At 46.2% G+C, this 22,696-nt stretch overlaps 1 protein-coding gene and 1 long non-coding RNA gene across 5 annotated transcripts in view; one reads left to right on the forward strand and one right to left on the reverse strand.

The window, feature by feature from the left end:
• Nucleotides 1-183: 183 nt before the first annotated feature.
• Nucleotides 184-4,651, forward strand: RPL11 (ribosomal protein L11). 4 transcript variants are annotated; one of them, XM_059137040.1, is made up of 7 exons: nucleotides 247-267; nucleotides 459-551; nucleotides 1,042-1,192; nucleotides 2,385-2,491; nucleotides 2,892-3,023; nucleotides 4,030-4,140; nucleotides 4,577-4,651. In XM_059137040.1, the coding sequence occupies exons 1-7, from the start codon at nucleotides 262-264 to the stop codon at nucleotides 4,604-4,606; spliced, it is 630 nt and encodes a 209-aa protein (XP_058993023.1). In that variant the 5' UTR covers nucleotides 247-261; the 3' UTR covers nucleotides 4,607-4,651. The 4 variants fall into 4 exon arrangements, with proteins under 4 accessions (XP_058993021.1, XP_058993022.1, XP_058993023.1 ...); XM_059137037.1 differs by having other exon boundaries at nucleotides 258-267; nucleotides 1,045-1,192; XM_059137038.1 differs by lacking the exon at nucleotides 459-551 and having other exon boundaries at nucleotides 184-267.
• An 8,873-nt stretch (nucleotides 4,652-13,524) lies between these two features.
• The window catches only part of LOC131809726 (uncharacterized), a 46,646-nt gene continuing 37,474 nt past the window's right edge, over nucleotides 13,525-22,696 (reverse strand). Inside the window, exon 4 of the long non-coding RNA XR_009345271.1 lies at nucleotides 13,525-15,374. This is a non-coding gene — a long non-coding RNA (uncharacterized LOC131809726). The remainder of the gene's footprint in view (nucleotides 15,375-22,696) is intronic.

Consider the following 22,696-nt stretch of genomic DNA (forward strand, 5'->3'; position numbering starts at 1 on the left):
GCGCCCACGAGACCGAAGTTCAAGGAAAAGCCGGCTCAGGGAGCTTTAAAAGAGAATTTTTGGAAAGCCGGGGTCCCGGTGGTCCGCGAGGGTGGCTCGCGGTCGTGGGCGGCTGCCACCAGACCGAGTCCTACAGTACGCCGCGCCGCTCCCGCCCCTCTTCCTCCGCCGCAGCTCTCCGGGTATCCGGGGGAAAGAGCCCGCCTCCCGACCCATAAGGCCCTGGGCCGGAAGCTTCACTTTCTCTTCCTGTTCTCCACCATGGCGGTGAGTAGCTGAGGCCTGGGTTTGCTTCCCTTCATCCGCCTTCATCCGCGGCGGACCGAGGCCGCGGGAGCTGCCTCGTCCGCGGCCTGAGAAGAAGGGAGCCCGTAGGGCTGGCCGTGCCGAAACTGGCAGAGCCGTGCGGGCCGAGGGCGCGGAGCTGAACCCTGTGGTTTCCCCTCCCTCCCTCTTAGGAGCGGGCTCAGGGCAGCCGCCGGGAGGGCTCAGAAGCTCGGCCCGTCGGCTGCAGGACGGGCCAGGGGAGCGAACGAAGTGGCTGGCGCACGGTGTGCAGACCTGTTAACGGTCCCGGGAACTTGAGACTTGCTGGGTGCTAGGGAGCCTCAGCCTGTTGCCTCAGGTTGGGGAAGGCGCTAGCCTCCTGCCGCGGCCGGCGGGCTGCTTCGGGATGGAATGGGGGAGGTCGCACAACCACGTGTTTCCTGTTTCCCCGGCGTTTAAACTCCGTTTGCGCCCGGGTCGGCCGGATAGTGCGGACGCGCTCCGACACCCTACACGCTGAGCTCCTTGGGGTTCCTCTTCTCCCTGTAGCTTTAACTCCCGATACCTATCCTAAGTTTTTGTTAGCCCGTTCTGTGGGTGGAGGAGGGAAGCCAGTCCCGAGCTGTCTTCTGCCGTGGTGCCTCCCACACGGACACCGTGATACTTTCTAAACTCTTAGGGCTTTGGAAGTAGGTATGCTGTGTATACAGACGCTGGGCGCGCGGCCGTCCGGGGTCGGGTTGTGTGTTGACTGCCCCGCTTCCCTTGTTGCAGCAGGATCAAGGTGAAAAGGAGAACCCCATGCGGGAACTTCGCATCCGCAAGCTCTGCCTCAACATCTGCGTGGGGGAGAGTGGAGACAGACTGACCCGGGCAGCCAAGGTGCTGGAGCAGCTCACAGGCCAGACCCCCGTGTTCTCCAAAGGTGAGTGGTGACAGCTGGGGGAGAGGACCGGAGACTCGGTATGCCTGCATGTTTTCTGATTGACCTGGCGTCCAGCCGCTTTAGTGCCCATTTTGAAAGTGACAGTTGGTGTCCCTTAAAAGCATCAGGGTGGGGTTTGTTGTTGGAATACCAGGTTTTTAAGTTAGTAGAAATTAAGGGAGGACTAGTCCCAAGTAGAGATTCTTCCAGGGAAAGTTGGAAAAGTTAGAAATGTTGGGAATGTCGTAAATAGTATTTGGCTTGATATACATTTGGAATTTATAAGCTCCATTAAGGACAGAGCTGTGTACCTGGACGGGCTGCGTGCAGATCCTGGCTCCATCATTTGCTGGTCTGACTTTGGCCTTTCTGGGTCTTAGCTTCCTTATTTATCTAGAGGGGATGATAACACGTAATAAGATTGTGAAGGATCAAACGGATTCTTTGAAGTGCCTGCCATATACAAATTCAGTGTAGACATTAGCGTTGTTTTGTTGCTTTTTTTGTTTTTTGAAGTTCCATTGCTTTATGGTAGTGGAATACGGCAAGTTCTTGGGTTCAGATCCTGTCTTTTATTACCAACTGTGATTTGGGACAAGTTAACCTCCCAGAACTTCATCTGTAATATGAGGACAACCTTAGAATAACGCTTTAGAGAATCTTAGGTGTTTTCATTAATGTTTTATTTTCTTTAGAACACAGTCATCCTGTTTCTTTCCAGAGGCCTGTTCTGGCTGTGAACTTGGCCCATCCTGAGACTTAGACATTATGACTTCAAGCATTTTTTTATTTTTTAAGATTTTATTTATTTATTTGACAGAGCACAAGCAGGGAGAGTGCAGGGAGAGGGAGAAGCAGGCTCCCCGCCGAGCAGGGAGCCCAAAGCAGAACTCTGTCCCAGGACCCTGGGATCATGACCTGAGCCAAAGGTAGAAAGAGCTTGACTGACAGGCACCCAAGCGTTTCCTTTGAGCTCTTAATTGTCTAAGTATGACTGAGGACTTGGGAGTTGAAAAATATGTTTTCTGTGTTATGGAAGAAACAAGATGTGGGTGATACTGGTTGGAATGCCATCACTTGGGATGTGGGTAGATATTTAATGTTTCTTGGGAGTTATGGAGATGATGTTCCGGGGAAGAGGTGAGTGCAGTCGGAGTGCGATACCTGACTCCTTGTTTCCCCCTGCCTGCAGCTAGATACACGGTTAGATCCTTTGGTATCAGGAGAAATGAAAAGATTGCTGTCCACTGCACAGTCCGTGGGGCCAAGGCAGAAGAAATCCTGGAGAAAGGTCTAAAGGTGAGGCTGATCTCATTCTGGGATAATAATAGAGTGTCGACTTAACAAGTAGATAGTTATGGTGGTGGTGGTTATACTTCATGTACTGTCTTTGGTGCCTTGGCTTTTTAATTTTTATTTTATTATTTTTTTAATCTCTAAAGGGTGTTTCCTGCACTCAGCAAGATTTAAACTGTTTTTCATGATTTCTCTGGATTTTTCCATGGCTTTTAGATGTTTGGAAAGTTCTATGACATCCATCGTTGGGATGTGATTTGGTGTCTTGGGGAAATGATGAGATTCTGCTTAGGATCCATTATACTGAATTGCATCTCTGGGGTCCTGAGTGTTGAGGTCTAAGCTAGTAATGTGGGTTTATTTGAGATGACAATGAGTGTGATTGCTGCATTTTTCTCCTTAGGTTCGAGAGTATGAGTTAAGAAAAAATAACTTCTCTGATACTGGAAACTTTGGCTTTGGGATCCAGGAGCACATCGATCTGGGTATCAAGTATGACCCAAGCATTGGGATCTACGGCCTGGACTTCTATGTGGTACGAATATTTAGTCTTCTCTACTCCTGATCTGTGAGGAGAGTGGGATCTGCTACTCCTTTATTTTGTGCGTGCTGCCTTGATGTTGGATCGAAGCCTGGAGTGTTGTCTGCCTTTGTGTTCTGCCCCTTGGGAAGATATGCCTCATTTGTGGCAGGTGGCAGGATGCAGCACTGAGTAGATAAGCAAGATCCTGCTATCACGAAGCTTATGTCTGGGATCTAGCAAGCACTAGTGTGGCTAATAAGTGGAAGGAAGAACTTTTCCACCCACTGAATTGAAAATTGGAGAGTTTGGTGCTGTATGTGGTGTGTGGATTGGCTGTACGGAGGCTGCTCCTTTCCCAGCTCCTTCCCTTAGACCTTGGGGGTAGCGTGTGTTCCATCCAGAGGACGTAGATGTGAGTTGGGTGAGGTGTCTGTCTGCTCAGTCAGGATAGGGATTTCAATGTAGAAATGACCATTTGTGTTACTGCATCATGTTTGCCCAATTGTAAAGCCATGCAGCAAAAACCGGAAGTCCTGGCTAGTGTGGAACCGAGTCATGGCAGCACCCTCACATAGGGTTTGAGAACAGCAAGCCTTTAAGAAGCACTTTTGAGCTGAAGCAGAAGAGAAGAATAACTATTTCTTTGTGCTTCTCAGAATCTTAAGTTTTCTGTAATGCACATATTACAGTAAGCTCCCCCCCCCCCTTTTTAAATGTTACTTTTATAATGTGCTTTGGAGACTGGGGAGCAGTGATGGAGACTCCTCAGCTCCTGTCGGAAGTTGGGCAGGGAAGTGGGGGGTACTGCAAGTTCCAGCCTCCAAAGCAGACCTCTAGTGTTGTATGTTGTCCAGGATGCTGGTAACTGGTTTATTAGACCCTGAGATCATGGGTCTCTTGTTCCGGAAATCATTGGGCCACCAGGTGACTCTTGATGATCAATCTCCAATGTGTGAGTCTTGTCCGTCTACTCTTGACTGTGAGCTGGCTAGGTGACTGTTGGTTATTCCTGGGACAGGTGCTGGGTAGGCCAGGTTTCAGCATCGCAGACAAGAAGCGCAGGACAGGCTGCATTGGGGCCAAACACAGAATCAGCAAAGAGGAGGCCATGCGCTGGTTCCAGCAGAAGGTAAAGCTGATTTATCTCAGGTGAACTGGTGGAATGTGGTGTTGGTGAATGGAGTTGGGATTTGGGGGTGCAAAATCTAGCACCATTTGGTGGGTAGTTTCTTTAAAGATAGAGTATTTGGGCACCTTGGCAAATGTGGGCTTCCAGGGTTGGCGGTTCGGACACCCAAAATCAGGGTTTCTCCCCACCCCCACATATATAGATATCTGGAAGGGGAGGAATAGGTCTTTAATAGGAGCCCCCTTTCCTCAAGGTGTGGTGCAGTTTAGCACAGTGTAGCAGTTGTTAAAACTGGCCAGTTTCCTGCTTAGTTCAGAAGGGATGTGGGGTTCAGAGCTGAATTTATGTATCAGATGTGAGTTCTCAAATGTTAGCCATTGATGCCATCTTTGCTGTTGCCTCCTGTTGTGAAAAAATAAAATTTCTTCTCTTTCAGTATGATGGGATCATCCTTCCTGGCAAATAAATTCCCGTTTCTATCCAAAAGGCCAATAAAAACTTTTCAGTGAAATGTATATTACTGTTGTGTGTTCTGTGAAAGGAGCCTGGCCATATTCAAGTCCCTGGACCTCCAGCCACTTAAAGCTTCGATGGGAATAGCTGGTAACGACCCTGTTGTCCTCTGGATGCCAGTGTTTCCTGGCAGATCGAAGCGTGAGCTTCGCAGCGTTTCCTGTGCTCCCCACACTCTTGTCGTTAGGCTGTGGCGGTGCAGTAGTCACATGGAAACTGATTGTAGAGGAGGGGAGGGTATGAATATAGTGCTGGGGTTTGAATGTAGCGCTTTGGTTAAAGGTGGGGTACAGTGTTCCCATGTTGCAGGAGGCTCCCTTCTATTTAGTAATTCTGTTTTTCACTAGAGATTATACCAGCACTTGTGTCTGAGGAAGGGAATTTTACAGGCTTCAGCGTGTCATGTTTGGGATTAAATTTTGATTTAACTGTTCAGATTCCGTTTTCCTTTAAAATGAGAATGTATAGGATTGTTGAAGCAAAAATAAGCTTAGAAGAGCATGCTGTTTGAGGCAGATTTCCTGGATTTGATTCCTGTCCTCCTCTTTATCTGCTGTGCTACCTTAAGCAAGTTCATCTCTGCCCCAGTTTCTCATCTGTATCATGGAGACTAGTGATAGCCCTCAGAAGGTTAAATAGTTTAATACTTACAGAATTCTTAGACTTGTGCCAGGCATGTAGGGCTCAAAAGGGGCTAATTTTGTGGGCTAATTTAGTATATGAGAAATGTTACCCTTAATAGTTAGCTCTTCCTCTGGTGTGAAAGTAAAACTTCTTGTCTTTTCCTTGTCACTGAACCAGTGACATTCAAAAGTCACCATTTCTCTGGCCATTGGACACAGTGCTTGGCTGATGGTTCATAGTTTTCCATTTAGGGTTTACATTTTGAACACCTTTTAATTCAGTTCAATAATTTACTCACTTGTGACTAATGAGTTCAGTTTTTCTCAAGCGGCCTTTTCACTGCCATTAAATGGTTCTCTAATTTCTTGCCTGCCTTTGTAGTTACTTTAAAACCCAGAAATCTCTTTGATGTGCCTTCATTGTTATGGAAATATGACATTTCTGTCTTTGTGATAATGAAGTCTTACCCAGAGAGGTCAGATACAGTTGGTTAAAGGGGAGAATTATAAAATGTATTACCATATACTTTGTGTTTCACTTAAAATATTAGCATGCATTCACTTTCCAGTCTGACTGTAGGGCCAGCACTATCACATTATAAACAGAGTGAAACTTGTGTGGGAGTGATTCTTGTGGTTCAGCTTCATGGCGGGAGGGGGTACTTGACTTGTCTTAACCTCTGTAATTACAGTAACAACTACAACTGGAATATACACGTGAGAACAAATTGTTGGTGAATATATATAACTTCTGCCGGCGGGTGCTAGCTGCCTTGGGGAGTCAGTATATTGTACAGAGCAGGTAGCATTATGCTCATTTTGTTTAAAGCATTTCAGAAGTAAGTGTAGAAAGTGAATGGCCCTTTACTACTGCTGCAGCCATTTGTTGTTATCTGTATCTTTTTCTGTTTGGGTTCCTATTTAATATGAACCTCCCTATCCTTCATTTGGTCCTGCCATGTCATGTATTCAGTTGAGTTGACTCCCTTCCCCACCTTTAAAAAATATTTTATTTATTTATTTAACAGAGACCGCAAGAACAAGAGCACAAGCAGGGTGAGTGGGAGAGGGAAAGCAGGCTTCCTGCGGAGCAGGGAGCCCAGTGTGTGGCTCAATCCCAGGACCCTGGGATCATGACCTGAGCTGAAGGCTCAGACTTAAAGACTGAGCCACCCAGGTGCCCCTGACTCCCCATTTTTAAAAATTAAACTCCCTGGGCTCCTGGCCTAGTAGAAAAAGGAACTCTTGGGAGTTTGGTGATCTGACTGGGTTTCAGCCCTACCTCTCAGTGATAGTCTGGGTGAGTCCTGAAACATGTTGGAGCCTGGAACAAATGGGAGACTTCCCTAACCACTTCAGAGGGGTCAGGGCCAGGAAAGCTTGCCTCCTGTCCTGGTTAGAAGCATGACTTCCAAACATTTCACATTGGTTTCTAAAGGACATTCGTTTTGAGTTTACATCCATTCACTTGCTACTAAGTGGATACAGTCCCCTGGGGTTTAGCTAAAATTCTTGGGCCTCACCTCAGGTCTACTGAATTAGAATCTGCCTTTCTAATGAGATCCATAGGTAATTGTGTGCACACACTAATGCCTAAAAACTACCTACATACTAGTGCTAAAACAGGGAGGGAAGACCTAATACCCATGGAGATTTCTTTAATAAATTTAGTTTTGTGAAGTTCTTGCTGTGTGGCTGTTTTTCTCATTACTTCAGCATTATCCATGAAAAAACTTAGATCAGTGTTAGGTCACCCTCTGCCCCCATGTCACATGGTTGTCTTCAGAATACAGTAGTGCTCCAGCAGGCATCTATTCCAGTACCAGGCCCAGAAAATACTGGATGCTACTTTGCTGAGTGAATGTTCTAGTTCCTCAACTATCCTCTATGACAGTGTTCTCAGTCTGGGGCAATAATCTGTCCCGATCCTGGGGTATTTAAAATTTTTTTTGTGATGTCTTTCAATTTTTTCTTTAACTAGGGCTGCTGTTTGTATTAGTGCCTATAGGTCAGGGGTGTCAAACATTTTAGGATTCAGGATAATAACGCAAGTAGTGAGTCGCTGTGTGCGTGGGTACAGGATGGTCACTGATACTCGAGCAGGTAATGAGATGGGGCCAGCTAGCTGTGCGAAGGCTTGGAGGGAACCAGTGTGGTTGACAAACGGCCAGGAGATTATAACTGGAGAGCAAGGGTGGAAGTCCAGAGTAGATCAGATCAGGCTAGTGAGAGGCCACATCACAACCTGCCATTACTGCTTCTGCAGTAAGATAGATTTTTAAAGGAAATGGGGAAACTACTTAAGTTTCCCCTGGGCAAAGGGGAGATCAATCCAGGTAAGAGTAGTCTAGGGTTCTTTTTAAAGATGGGATCCAATATTTTTCAGAATAGTGTGTGTACATGGATATGTTACTATTTTGAGCTGGTTGGTAGGAAATACCAATCCGTAGGACTGTGTGCCCAGTAACTAAGATACATGATGATTGCAGGTCTAGGGACAGTAGGTGCTCCTCCTCTATGAGAAACACTAGTTAGCAAACAGAGCTGTACTTTGTAGGCTTTTTTTTTTTTTTTTTAAGATTTTATTTATTTGACAGATTACAAGTAGGCAGAAAGGCAGGTAGAGAGAGAGGAAGGGAAGCAAACTCCCTGCCAAGCAGAGTCCGATGTGGGACTTGATCCCAGGACCCTGGGTTCATGACCTGAGCCAAAGGCAGGGGCTTTAACCTACTGAGCCACCCAGGCACCCCCAAGATATAATTTTAATTTGTGTTTTTTTCCTCTTAAGTATATTCTCGTGTCATTATGGCGGCTTTATAATACACCATCTTTTAGAGGTATGGGATATACTGCATTATCTGTGTGGCCAGCACTGAATATCCGAGTGAGTTCTGTAGTACTGCCCCGTGCCCTAATACAAGCTCTTGTTTTGGCCCTCTGTGCAGTATCTGTGAGGTCCTTGCATAGTATCTTCAAGTTATCTGATGGTGTGGTGTTAAAAGAACACTAAGCTGGAGAGACGTCATCTGTGTTCTGTTTTCTGCTTTGCTTGCCCTGTTAGCATCATGACCCAAAGACAAGAACAAAAAAAATTGCAAGCCATCTGGCCCTCCAGAGCAGACTGACCTGCTAGATTTTGTCTGAGACTTTATGAACTTTTTATCTTCTGATTTTGTGCTTTTGCCTTTTGGTGCAGTTTAACCACCTGCTAGGCGCAGTCTGTTAAAGTCCACATGTCGGTTGAGGTGCTCCAGCCAACTCGTAGGTAAGGACAACAGTGAGTAGTAGGCTGCCAGTGGCTGAGTCCTAAGGGGTTAAGGCCCAGGCTTTCCAGGTGAGTGACCAGGTCAGGGCCCAGGAACCACCCACGTGGATAGTTTAAGCTGCCATTCACTAGGGACCTAACTGGTGCCTGGGGGTAGAGAACCACTTGCAAGCAGCTTGTTATGGAAACCACAGTGTGTGGTTGTCAGGGGGGAATCCAGAGTAACGCGCCTGGGGCACCACCAGGAGGACAGAACTTCACTCTGCTCCAGGTGCAGGAAGGCTCAGGAAACAGATGCAGAGGTTTGTGTTTTCACAAATCCGAACAAAAATGAGGAGTTGTGATTGTATCAGTTGAGGACCTTTTATAATTTGATTTTAAGGTGTTACATAATTGTATGTATCACTATTAATTTAATTGGCTTTTAGATAAATTATGTCCACAGTTAACCTGGGGTGTGAAAGTAGCTTGGAAGGCAAAGGCATTCAAAGTGCTGTTCTACACCTCCCTCAGTTACCCTGTTGAATGTGCTTTGATAGCAAGACTTTTAACCCTTTAATACCATGGTGACTGCCTCTGAAAGTGTTTTCCTATAGTGTATTTCTGGTTTTTTGCTTTTAGAGATTGGTTCTGCTTAAACATGTGGTATATCATGGTGTGTAAGGGCACAGAATTTGGAATTAAAGCATCTCAGCTGTTGTTTTTGTTTTTGTTTTTAGATTTGTATTTATTTGAGAGAGAATGAGCAAGCACAAGTGGGTGGAGTGGCAGAGGGAGAAACAGACTCCCTCCTGGGATCATGACCCGAGCCACAGGCAGATGCTTAATGAACTGAGCCACCCTGGTGCCCCTAAGCATCTCCAATACCATGTAGGTCCCTGATGGATAGCATAGGCTCCTTTCCCATGAAGAACCCCACTAGCTGCCAGCTGGTGTCTCCTCTACCTCTACTGATAGCAGATAGATTACACAATGGTTGTTGGGCCCATGAGAGGTCATGGAGGCAAACTCCAGGGGAGGGTTCTGCTTTCTTGGATGTCAGGATTCTTTCTGACAGGCACCGATTAACTTATTTCATTTTCATGGCACTGTGAGGTGCTAACAGTGATTAAGACACAGAGAAAGGCACAGAGGAGGAAATGAATTGTCCAAAGTCACGGTGGTGGTAATGGAGCTATTCTTCAAAGGCAGGGCTGTGGGTTTGAGCCCATGTTGGGTGTAGAGATTACTTAAAAAGAAAAATTTAGGGGCGCCTGGGTGGCTCAGTGGGTTAAAGCCTCTGCCTTCGGCTCAGGTCATGATCCCAGGGTCCTGGGATCGAGCCCCACATCAGGCTCTCTGCTCCGCGGGGAGCCTGCTTCCTCCTCTTCTCTGCCTGCCTCTCAACCTACTTGTAATCTCTGCCTGTCAAATAAATAAATAAAATCTGAAAAAAAAAAAGAGAAGAAAAATTAAAAAAAAAGAAGAACTGGGTTTTGGGAGTGATGGCAACTTGGAGAGGGACCACTTACAGTTTCCTGTCTGTTCAGTTCAGGATTTCTGTCTCTTGACATTCATTCAACATGTGCTTGAGCGCTTACCTTAAAAAGCACAGCCTTGAACCAAACAGATACAGTCTGCTGCTCAGTGGACAAAAAGTCCCATGTCCATCCTACCTCCCCAGCTTCTCAGGTAGAAAAGAAATCCACTGCCCTGTTATAAATAGCAAAATAGGATTCCTGCTCAATATGACAGAGTGATGCTAACTGTGCTTTTCCAGGTCATCCCCTACTGCCACCACAAAAAGGAGGGTTGGATTTGTTCCTCCTGAGGGCATTCCATACTGTACCCTAGCCCCCAAAATTGAAAAGCTCTGGGGGAGTTAGGTCCTGTGGACAGGTTTGAGTTCACAGAACACAGTAGTCCACATGTGGTCTAGGGCCATCTGCATCAGTTACCTGTTAAAAATACATATTCCTGAACTGCACTCGGAAACTTGAACTTATTGGGGCTCAGAAATTCACATTTTTATTACATAGAAAGTTAAGGTTCGGGGCGCCTGGGTGGCTCAGTGGGTTAAAGCCTCTGCCTTCGGCTAAGGTCATGATCCCAGGGTCCTGGGATCGAGCCCCGCATCGGGCTCTCTGCTCAGCAGGGAGCCTGCTTCCTCCTCTCTCTCTGCCTGCCTCTCTGCCTACTTCTGATCTCTGTCTGTCAAATAAATGAATAAAATCTTAGGAAAAAAAAAAAAAAGAAAGTTAAGGTTCATTTTTCTCAACAGCAGTGGCTTGCCAATATTTTTTAACCACAGTTCTCTTAAGAACTAAATGTATTTTGTGTTACCACTGTACATGCACTCACCATTGAAAAAATGGTTTAAGGAATGATAACCCTTACTGTACGCCATGCATCCGCATTTTTAGTCTGTGTGTAATTTTTTCCTAATGCTGGTTCTAACCCATTAAATCTGCGGTCTGAAAAACATTGTTCTGCGGTGTAGTCAGTCATGTCTCAATAACAAAGCTAGAACTTCTTAGTTAGGAGAGCCCTCAGAGGGGCACCTGGGTGGCTCAGTGGGTTAAGCCTCTGCCTTCTGCTCAGGTCATGATCTCAGGGTCCTGGGATCAAGCCCCCCATTGGGCTCTCTGCTCAGTGGGGAGCCTGCTTCCCCCTCTCTCTCTGCTTGCGTCTCTGCCTACTTGTGATCTCTCTCTCTTTGTCAAATAAATAAAATATTGGAGGGGGGGAAAGCCCCCAGGTCATCTGATCCAGTAGTCCCTAAGACTTAATCCTTCACCGATACTGGACTGTTAAAATCACCTGAGACGTTCATTTAAAGTATAGAGTCTGGGCCCCAAACCCAGAAAGCTTAGAGAACCCAAGAATCTACTTTTGGCAAGTTTCCTAGATGATTTGTATGCACGGCCAGATCTGAAGAGTCTAGGATACAATTCTTGTTCTCGAAGTCCCTCTGGTGTCCCTCTGGCAAAGGATTTGAATTTGCCTGTCTGTGCTGTATAGAGGGCAAATTTGTCTGTCTCTGCTGTATATAGTATCTTCAGGTTACTTGGGAAATCCTCTTATTTGGGACTCCTGGGTGGCTCAGGACCAGTTAAGGCTCAGGTTGGTTAATAAGAGTCTGCCTTCGGCTCAGGTCATGATCCAGGGTCTGGGATCAAGCCCTGGGTCAGGCTCCCTGCTCAGCAGAGAGTTGGCTTCTCCCTCTGCCCCTCCCAGGCCACCTCCCCAACTTGTTCATGCTCCCTCTCTTTCTGTCTAATAAAATCATTTTTTTTTTTAAAGGAAATACTATTTAATACAGGTCCTGAAAGAACCTGTTGCTACTGACCCTTCAGGCTTGCACGCTTATTAATTTCTAGTGTGCTAAAATAAATCCATAACTGTCTAAAAAAAAAGTGCCCTTCTAAAGTCATTTATTTTTTTTTTAAGATTTTATTTATTTATTTGACAGATAGAGATTACAATTAGGCAGAGAGAGAAGAGGAAGCAGGCTCCCTGCTGAGAGGAGAGCCCGACGTGGGGCTCGATCCCAGGACTCTGGGATCATGACAGAAGGCAGGCTTTTACCCACTGAGCCACCCAGGTGCCCCTAAAGTCATTTATTGAATAATTTTTTGAGTGCCTCCTCTGTGCTCGACACTGTTTTAAGGTTCTTAGGATACATTAATGAACAGAGACAAAGATCCCTGCCTTCGTGCTTACATTCTAAAGGAGAGATGGACAATAAACAAGACATGGGTTGCGATGTGGCTCAGCCTCTGTGTAGGCAGCGCTGTGTACCCTGCAGCAAAGAGGGAAAGCCATTTGTTTTCAATATCTTCATCCAGTGTAGGGGTGCCTAGGTGGCTCAGTTGTTAAGCAGCTGCCTTTGGTTCAGGTCATGATCCCAGGGTCCTGGGATCAAGCTCTGCATGGGGCTCCCTGCTCTGCAGGAAGCCTACCTCTCCCTCTCCCACTCCCTCTGCTTGTGTTCCCGCTCTCACTATGTCTCTCACTGTCAAATAAATTAACAAAATCTTCAAAAAAATTTTTAATCCAGTGTAAAAATCACACATCTGAGGAGATGGAACAGGTCAAGCGAAAGTTGGAGAGTTTCCTAGCTTTACAAGGCACCGTAGCCCTGGATTTACATGATCAGCAGTTATCTGACGGTCCTTTTTCCCAGTACACTTTATTTCATGTTTTGGAGGCAGTTACATAGAAGTATACATTTGGAGAATTCTCAAAAGTCTTCTATCCCTCCAGAATATCAGGAGTTCTCTATAGATATGATAGGCTTTGTTCTATAATTTTTAAGGCTATATTTTTCTCATGTTATCAAAGTGGAAACAACAAATGAAGTCATCGAGTGTAGTTCTGAAAAGCAGTTACAGGCCAGGGAGCTTAGCTTGAGACACATTAACCTAGTACCCTGGTCTAGTCTTTCAAAGCATTTGCCACTGATTAGAGAATATTTGGAAGACGAGTCAGTTTGAGGGTTTATATTTTAAGAGAGAAGTTGACATATTAGAGTAAGATCCAAGGAGGGTCTCCAGGTAAAAAGTATAAAAGGTGTCTAGACCATCTGAAATCTTAAATAAGCCTCATTCATCTAAACTAGAGACACATAATTGTACAGACTGGTGGCTTCTGCCAAGACTGACTCCTACTGGGCTGTAATAGCAGTTAGAACTAAGATAAAGTGACCTTAAATTCAGACCTGCCATGTACTGTTGAACTTGAGCTTATGCATTGACCTCTTTGAGCTTCAGTTTCCTTGTCCAAAAAAGTGGAGAAAATACTGTTGCACAAGATCATTGAGAACTAAATAAGACCATTCCTGTATAGTGTCTGCCATATAGTAGGTCCCCAACAAGTATCAGCAACTTTTTTTTAAGGTAAACATTTTTTAAAAGATTTTATGTGTGTATGTGTGTATGTATGTATGTATTTGAGAGAACAGGCACACACGAATAAAGGGGAGGGGGAGAGGGAGAAGCAGACTCCCTGCTGAGCAGGGAACCTTATGCAAGGCTCCATCCCAGAACCCCCAGATCATAACCTGAGCCAAAGGCAGACAGTTAACAGACTGAGCCACCCAGGCACCCTGCATCAGCAACTTCTAAACAGCCTTTGTTTCGAACCAAATTCAATCAAATAGAACGGAGCAGATATCATCAGTCTCGTTACTCGTCTCACAAATGTTTGTCAAAGGCTGCTATGTTTCAGGCACTGTTTAATCTCTGGGTGTACATACTCTTGTGGAGCTTACATTTAGTAAACAAATGTATAACATCAAACAACCATGAAGTGGTATGAAATGTAACTCGGTAGAGAATGACAGAAGGTGTTCGGAAGTTAGGGGAGTTACATTCCAGCGGAAGAAGGACGAGAAGGAGGCAGCCTTGTGAATCTCCAAGGGCAGCGCTAATTCTCGATTGGGTAACTAACAGAGATCTTGCCATGAGAAAGGACTTGGCTGCTTTGAGAAACAGCAAGAAGGCCAGTATGCTAAGCACAGCAAGAGAGTGAGAGAAAGGAAGGAAAAGAGGCTGTGGTTGAAAAGACTTCAGAGGGCACTGGGGTGACTCAGTCAGTTAAGCGTCTGCCTTCAGCTCAGGTCATGATGCCGGGATCCTGGGATTGAGCACTATGGCAGGCTCCCTGCTCAGCAGGGAACCTTCTTCTCCCTCTGCCTCTGCCTGCCGCGCTCCTTCTGTTTGTGCTGCCTGTCAAGTAAATAAATAAAATCTTAAAAAAAAAAAAAAAGAAAAGATAAAAGAAAAGACAAGACTTTGGATTTGTTGTGTGGCGGAAGGGTGGCAGAGGGTGGGTCTGGAAAGGGGATTGAAGAAGTCTGATGTAGGTTCCCCTGCTGTGGCGTTTCATCAGCTACCTTTTTTCTTTAACTTTTTATTATTGTTTTAAGTTTATTTATTTTAGCAAGCTCTTCCCCCAAGGGGGACCTTGAACTCACAGCCCGAAACCAAGAGCTGTGCGCTCCTTTATCTGAGTCTGCCAGGCACCCCTTTAACTTTTTATTTTGGAATAATTTTAGACTTACAGAGTTGCAAAAAGTAGAAGTCATACACATACAAATAAGTTCGACAAAAATGAGGAGGATGTATCAATGTTAGAATCCTGATGTGATATAATACTATAATTTTGCAAACCATTTCCACTGGGGAAAGCTGGGAAAAATATACATTTTCTTATGACTGTGTGTGAGTCTGCAATTAACTCCATAGAATTTTCAATTAAAAAATAGTAGAGGGATGCCTGGGTGGCTCAGTGGGTTAAGCCTCTGCGTTCTGCTCAGGTCATGATCTCAGGGTCCTGGGATCGAGCCCCGCATCGGGCTTTCTGCTCAGCAAGGAGCCTGCTTCCCCCACTCTCTCTGCCTGCCTCTCTGCCCACTTGTGATCTCTCTCTCTGTCAAATTTAAAAAAAAAAAAGAGAGAGAGAGAGAGAGCAGTGCTACTTAGTGATTGAGTTGGTTAAGCATCCGACTCTAGATTTCGGCTCAGGTCAGGATCTCAGGGTCTCTAGATTGAGCCAATCGTCATGCATGTTTTTCCAAGATTAGCAGTGAGGACCGCAGGCTTTGAGGGCAGAGGATGGATTGGAGACCCTTCAGCGAGTGTGAGGGACTTCAGCTTGGTAGTGGTGCAGCTGTGGTGAGTAGGGAAGTATTCTAGATGTTTCATTCTGCATCTACCTGAAGATGATTGACAGGATTTGTTGATGAATCAGATTGGATAAAGGGACCCTGGAGAGAGGATGACATCAAGATTGGCACCTAGGTTCTTGGTTTAAACAGTTGGGTGACTGCCGAGCCGGTTCCCAGTGAAGGCCTACAAAAGGAGCAGATGTAAAGAGAGAAATCAAGAGTTTGGTTTTAGACACATTATATTTGAGATGTCTATATGAAGATGTCAGGTAAGCAGTTACAAGTGGAGGAAGTTAGTATAAAGTTGGGAGTTACCAGAATACAAAATGAATTCGTTTATGCATTGTGCATAGCAAAGCGCTTCTCACACCATTAGCAGGCTTGCAAATTTCCTAGCGCTTATGAAAACATGGATCCCGGACCTCCCAAGGATTCTGATTCAGTAGATTTGCCATGGGGTTGAGAATCTGCATTTCACAGGTGATGGTCTTCCAAACATACTCTGAGTAGAACTTGCTGTCCTTTGCCCCTGTGTATTCAGTTTTTCCTTCCTGTCTCTCAAAGAAGCAAAATACCATGCATTGTAGGACAAATGACTGAAAGTCATATGCCTCAGTAATGATCATTTCTGAGCTGGGTCTCATTTACTTGATCTTGCCTAAAATCACAACATGAATGAAGGGCAGAGTTGGAATTTGAACCCAGATCTTTTGAATGCTTTTCATTATACCCCACTGCCATATGCAGCCTTTGTAACCTGAGACGACTCCTCCAGCTCTCCATCTGCTTCCTGCCAGGCTTGAAAGAGAACCTGTGAGGAAGTGCCACGCAAAGTCCAGCATGGCGCATCCTTGAGGTGTTCTTGTCGTCATCGTTTCAGATGTGTTCAGTGTTTGTCAGCATGCCTAACGTTTTTGACCTGAGAATAGTAAGGACCAGTTCACCTCTAATTGTGGGCTCAGCCTCCGTGGAGAGAACGCATGGTGTATAATGAGCTCCTCTCTGCCAGAATACGTTCCTTTGGTCTCTGTTTTAGAAGTTGCCTCATGGTGATCAAAACCATAAAGGCTTTCAAATAGGGCTTATCATGCCGGCCAGCTGAGCACACATGATGTGTGTAGTGGCTCTTAGAAAAGGAGATAAGGGAGAACCAGCATTGACAGCACCTCCTTTGTTCCAGGCTGTTTACATATTTGAGATAATCTTTAAAATTGCACTATGAATTGTATAATATTCCCATTTTACAGATGACAAAAGACAGGCTCAGAGTCACTACCAGGAAGCGGGGGAGCCTGAATTCTAAGCTCATTCCTCTGACTCAAAAAACAGCTTTCACATTATGCTCTGTTGCCTCAAGAAGAAAAGAGAGGCTAAGATACTTGAACTCCCTTTTATATGATTCCTTCTAAAAGCTTTAAGACCAGAGGGAGGGTGAGCCCCACAAAAAGGCATGGAAACTTTAAAAAAACAAAAACAAAAACTGGAACAAAACGGACCCCCTTGTGGGCACCGTCTTTGGTGTGGCGCCCTCTGGGACAGAAAACCTGTCAGGGATCTCTGCCCCTTCTGTTTCCATCTGCTTCAGGCCTCCTGCCCCCAAATCAGCCAAGTTGCCTTTTGTTCATTCACTGAACAAACACTGATTGAAGCACCGGCTCATGCTGGTCCCAGAAGACAGACATGGTCCCTCCCCTCACGGGGCTAAAGGCTGTGGCGGAGGAAGGGAGCCAGGAGAGTAGAAGAACAGATAAAAAACAACCTATATTAATCATAGAATTACCATTTGATCCAGCAATTCCACTTCCACATATAGATACAGAAAAATTGAAAGCAAGGGAACAGAACTCTTCACGCCCATGTTCGTGGCAGCACTATCCACAATCGTTAACAGGTGGTAGCAGCCCAAGTACCCATCGACGGATGAGTATATAAACACATGTCGCACATCCACAGCGACAGAACAGTATTCAGCCTTAAGAGGGAGCGAGAAAATAAGATAAAGCAAAATTCTGACACGTTACAAATTGGAGGAACGTTGAAGGCATTGTGCCATGTGAAATAAGCTGGTGACAAAAGGACAAGTATTGTATGATTCCACGTATATGAGGTCCCTAGTCAGATTCACAGAGACAGTAGGACATTGTCCCCAGGAACTGAGGGGAGGGGACAATAGGGACTTACTGTCTCATGGGTGTTGCGTTTCAGTTTGGGATGGTGGAAAAGTCCTGGAGATGGCTAGAGGTGCTGGTCCCTTGACCATGAATGTACTTAATGCCACTGAACTGGACCCTTAAAAATGGCGAAAATGGTTAATTTTATGTTGTGTCTATTTTGCCAGGAGAAAGGTAAAAAAAAACAGTAAAAATAAAAAGTAATACATTTGGGACTCTGTCTTTTTTTTTTTTTTTTAAGATTTTATTTATTTATTTGACAGAGAGAGATCACAGTAGGCAGAGAGGCAGGCAGAGAGAGGGGAAGGGAAGCAGGCTCCCCTCTGAGCAGAGAGGCTGATGCGGGGCTCGATCCCAGGACCCTGAGATCATGACCTGAGCCGAAGGCAGCGGCTTAACCCACTGAGCCACCCAGGCGCCCTTGGGACTCTGTCTTGAAAAAAATGAAGTTACAAAAATAGATTCATGTTCTGTTAACCACAAAAAGTCACCCAGATGGTCATATGATGGTTATCATGGTAAGGGCCAGAGAGGGCTACGTGGACCTGGAAGAGAAGATAGCAGGTAAAGCTGCTGCTGGGGCACCTGGGTGGCTTAGTGGGTTGAGCCTCTGCTTTCGGCTCAGGTCATGATCTCAGGGTCCTGGGATCGAGCCCCGCATCGGGCTCTCTGCTCATCAGGGAGCCTGCTTCCTCCTCTCTCTCTCTCTCTCTGCCTGCCTCTCTGCCTACTTGTGATCTCTCTATCAAATAAATAAATAAAATCTTTAAAAAAAAAAAAAAAGCTGCTCTAGTTAGTGGGGTGGGGGAAACAGAAGGGCTTCCTCAAGAGAATGGTATTTAAACTAAGCCCTAAAAGAGATTGGTGGTAGAGGGGTGGGTATGTGTGGAGGACACACCCTTGCAGACAGAAGGAACAGCAAGGGAAGGCCAGGCAGGAGCAGGGAAGGCCCTTGGTGCAGTTGGGGACTCCCAAGGTCTGTGCAGAGGAGCACAGGAGGAGGCGGAGTGGGGAGGGCACATTGGGTTTGCAGGGCCTTGCAAAGCATTTTAGGTTCCTCCCAGGAGCAGATGAAGTCCCCTGAAAAGTTTGAGCATGGGGTTTCTATTTCTAATTTGCAAGCCCACGACTCAGTTGAGATTAAGCAGGAGGGGAAGTAAATTAATGTTATCAAGGGATTCCTCCGTATCAGCTAGCTGCTTGACCTACCATTCAGCTGTCGCTAAGCGTAACACGTGGCACAGAGGAGGTACTCAGTAATGATCTGAATGGTTGGCTTTACAGATGAGGCTTGGGGAGGCAAAGCCATTTGACCCATGACAGTGCTGTGTGTGAGCTCTTGGGCTCTGTGCGTTACAGGGTCCTTCCCTGGACCCCCTTTAGGAGCTGTGTCCCTCCCTACAGGGTGAGAAAGCCAAGTGGTCCAGAAATTGTGCCAACCCAGAGCCCATACCTCTTCCAGACCATACTCTAAGTGCCAAAAAGCCACCTTTCCTTGCTCAAATAGCCTCAGCCCTCTTCCAGAGTCTCCTCTGTGTGTCTTTCCTCCCAAGAACGCTAGTTTGTGTCCCCCCGGGCCCAAGGGGTACCAAAGGGGCAGTTGTTTGGGGGAGTGTGACTTTGGTTTTGTGGCTGAAATGGCCCCACAGGTGAGCCTGAGGCCCTCGTGCAGGACAGAGCCTCAGGCAATGTACTAGGCTCCTAGTGTTACTGTAAAAAATTATCACAGAGGTAACCACATTTCTGGGGGTCAGAAGTCTGAAGTGGGGCTCAGTGGGCTGCCATCCAGGTGCTGGCAGAGCTCTGCCCCTTCCCGGAGGCTCTATAGAAGAGTCCATATACTTGCCTTTTCCAGTGATTTCTTTTGCCTCAGCTCTCTCCCTTGTTAGGATCCTTGTGATGGCATTGGGCCGACCCAGATAACCCAGGATCATCTCCCTATCTCCAGGTTGGGTGATTAGCAATCTTAATTCCTCTTTGCTGTGTGAAATAACAGATTCATAGTCCTCAGGGCTTTGGCTGTGGATACCTTGGGCAAAGGGCACGTTATCCTGCCTACCACAGGTGGGAAGAGAAGTGGCTAGGTTAGGGACTAATTTTCTTTGCGCCATCATAATCCCAACAACTCTGAGAAGTCCAGATTTAAACCTAGCCTTCCAGGTCATTATGAAGGTAAATTTTATTAAAGTAGCAGAATAGAATAGAAGCTATATGTAATGGTTTGTTAGTTTATAATTTTTAGCTCTTCGGACATACGGAGTATGGGCCTCCATTTGTACTCCTGCCACCAGCCCTGCATATAGTAGGGGAGCCCTAACCCAAAGTCACATAATAAGCGTATGAGTTAGAACACAGACTTCACCACGCAAGAAGGAAGGCAACAGGTTGCTACCACTGCTCTACTCTGTTGTTGTTGTTTTAGCAATTTGTTTATTTGAGAAAGAGAGCACAAGCAAGGGCAGTGGGAGAGGGACAAGCAGACTCCCCACTGAGCAGGGAGCTCTCAATTCCAGGACCCTGGAATCATGATCCGAGCCAAAGGCAGATGCTTAACCAACTGAGCCACCCAGGTGCGCCTGTTTTTCTCAGTTGTAATACTGTGTTTCTCTCCCCGCCTCCCTGGTGGTCACAGGGCTGCCTGTTTTTGAAACTCACATCCCGAATTCGGCTTCACGAAGCTTCTGAGGCTGCAGTTCTCCTCTAACTCATTTCCATTCTGCTCATCCCTTGCTCATACCATTTATTGCCCCCCTGGGAGTACCTCTTCTACAGACCCAAGAGTTGGCACCTCCATGGGGGATGGGGAGATGGTTTAGTCACTCTCCCTGTCCCCAAGGAGCTCTCAGGATAGTGAGGGCACCAGACAGCGAAATGGACAGCGATGACAGTAGGTACAGTGGCAAGTGTGATGATCATCAGGGCAGATTCAGGGCTGGGGTTAGGTCAAGCCTTTTCAGAGGAAGTGGTTCTCAAGCTGAGTCTTAAGTAGGCCAGGAGGCTGAGGGGTGGAATTTGGGTTGAGACAATGGCATGTTCATAGGCTGCAGAAGTGCAAGTTTCAGGTCATGATCACAGAACAGAGTGAGAGGTAAGAGGAGGCAGAAATAAGGCTCAGAATACTAAGAGCTGGATTGCCCTTGATAAACCATAGGTCTAAGTGTTACTCTTCGCTTAGCGTCTGTGCCAGCAGATTCTCTGGTACATGGCAGGTGCTTAATAAATATTTGTTGAGGGCTGCCTGGGTGGCTCAGTCAGTTAAGTGTCTGCTTTTGGCTCAGGTCATGATCCCAGAGTCTGATCGAGTCCCACATGGGGCTCCTTGCTCAGGGGGGGGAGTCTGCTTCTCCCTCTGCCTGCCACTCCCTCTCTGTCTGTGCTCTCTGATAAATAAGTAAATAAAATCTTCTTTATATATATTTTATTTATTTATTTGAGAGAGTGAGTGAGAGCGCACAAGCAAGGAGGAGCAGCAGAGGGGGAGGGAGAAGCAGGCTCACCACCAACCAGGGAGCCAGATATGGGGCTCAGTCCCCGGACCCTGGGATCATGACCTGAGCTAAAGGCAGACGCTTAACCGACTGAGCCATCCAGATGCCCCATAAATAAAATCTTTAAAAAAAAAAAAAATACAGGGCGCCTGGGTGGCTCAGTGGGTTGGGGCCTCTGCCTTCGGCTCGGGTCATGGTCCCAGGATCCTTGGAGTCCCGAGTCCCGCGTCGGGCTCTCAGCTCAGCAGGGAGCCTGCTTCCTCCTCTCTCTCTGCCTGACTCTGCCTACTTGTGATCTCTGTCAAATAAATGAATAGAATCTTAAAAAAAAAAAATACATATGTGCTGAAAGATTGAATGACATGGAGTCCCTGAAAACCATGGGAAGGAAGCTGTGATCTATACCATGGATCCCGGTGGTTCTCAACCCTGGCTGCACGTTAGAATCACCTGGGAGGAGGTTTTACAAAACTAAAAATCTGGACCCACCCCAAACCAGTTTAGTCTGAGTCTCAGCATATGGGGACTTGGTTCCTTGGGGTCATCTGAAAAACTCCCTAGGTGATTCTAATGTGTAGCCGGGACCGAGAATCAGGACTGCAGGCCATAGGGAAGGGTTTTACCCAAAACCAGATTTGTATGTTAGAATTGCTCTGAAATGACAGCTCTATGGGAAATGAACGGGGCTGGGGGCCAAGGTGGTGGTTGTTGAGAGGTTATTTTGGTGATCCAGGTGAGAGAGGATAAGAGCCTCAACTCAAGGAGATGGGAGAAGCAAGTGGATTTGGAGAGAGGCTAGGAAGATAGAGTCAGCAGGATCTGGTGGCTGGGGGCGGGGGGTTGGGTAAGAATCTAGGACCGGCCACTGACATCAGGCTTGGGCAATTTAGGTGAATAATGTTAAGTGTGATTTAACATTGAGTGACTGTTAAGCTCTAGGCTTTTCCTAATCTCTTTCCTCTTGCCTCAGGCCTTGAGTATAGCTCCAGCCACTTCCTTTTCTTCTTCACCATTGTCACTACCCATCCTGTCCACTTGAGGCGAGGGGATGACACGTCTTCCACAAAATCCTGCTCACAGGGAGCAATCCCTAGCTCCTCTCCTCCATGCCATCCCTAAGACACACTCTGGGCCTCTTTTCTTTAAAAAATTAATAAGGGGGAAGCAAGGGAGAAGTTTTCCCCCTATTGTCATCTAAGCAAACCTCATGCAAGAACATTTGGAAAATACTGGGGAAAAAAGTCTAATCCGTTCAGACCCATGTAATCCAGTCGCTGCCCTTGTTCTGGTGTGTTTCCTGCACCCCTCCCCCGTTTCACTACACATAGATGATTCTGTTTTGCTCCTTTTATAGTTGTAATCATACTGGTGAAACTGAACTGATTACAAAAATGACAAGGCAGCCGTAGGGAGGCAGCTTGAGTGTGGTGCAGAGAAAGCAACGGAGAGCTATACCCTGTGGAGACAGGAGCGTGGGAAGCAGGCTCTCATAGGTTGTTGGTGGGAATGAATGTACGTCGATAGCCTTTCTGGGGGGAAACTTGACAACGTCTACCAAAATCTTATATAGGCATGACCTTGACCCCATAATTCTGCTTGGAATTATCCTACAGAAATAAATGTTCAAGTGTACCCAAATTCAGGTGAACAGGGTGTTTACTATATCATTTAATAAAATAAGAAGAAACGGGAGACAACCTAAGTGCTTATAAGGAGCTAAGTTAAATAATTCACCGTATTTCCACTGAGATGGACCAATGCCGATATGGAAAGTGCTCCGTGGTGTGTTACGGCAGACAGCCCGCTGCAGGTTGGTATGCGGTGTCCCCTTTTAGTAGTAAAAGCAA

This window comes from Mustela lutreola, chromosome 10, assembly GCF_030435805.1.
Source record: "Mustela lutreola isolate mMusLut2 chromosome 10, mMusLut2.pri, whole genome shotgun sequence".
Taxonomy (NCBI): Eukaryota; Metazoa; Chordata; class Mammalia; order Carnivora; family Mustelidae; genus Mustela; species Mustela lutreola.

Bases quoted from the DNA above. Each gene is read 5' to 3' on its own strand.
- RPL11 (XM_059137040.1), top strand. The intron at 1,193-2,384 runs GTGAGTGGTGAC...CCCTGCCTGCAG, and splicing joins GACCCCCGTGTTCTCCAAAG to CTAGATACACGGTTAGATCC. The intron at 2,492-2,891 runs GTGAGGCTGATC...TTTTCTCCTTAG, and splicing joins TCCTGGAGAAAGGTCTAAAG to GTTCGAGAGTATGAGTTAAG.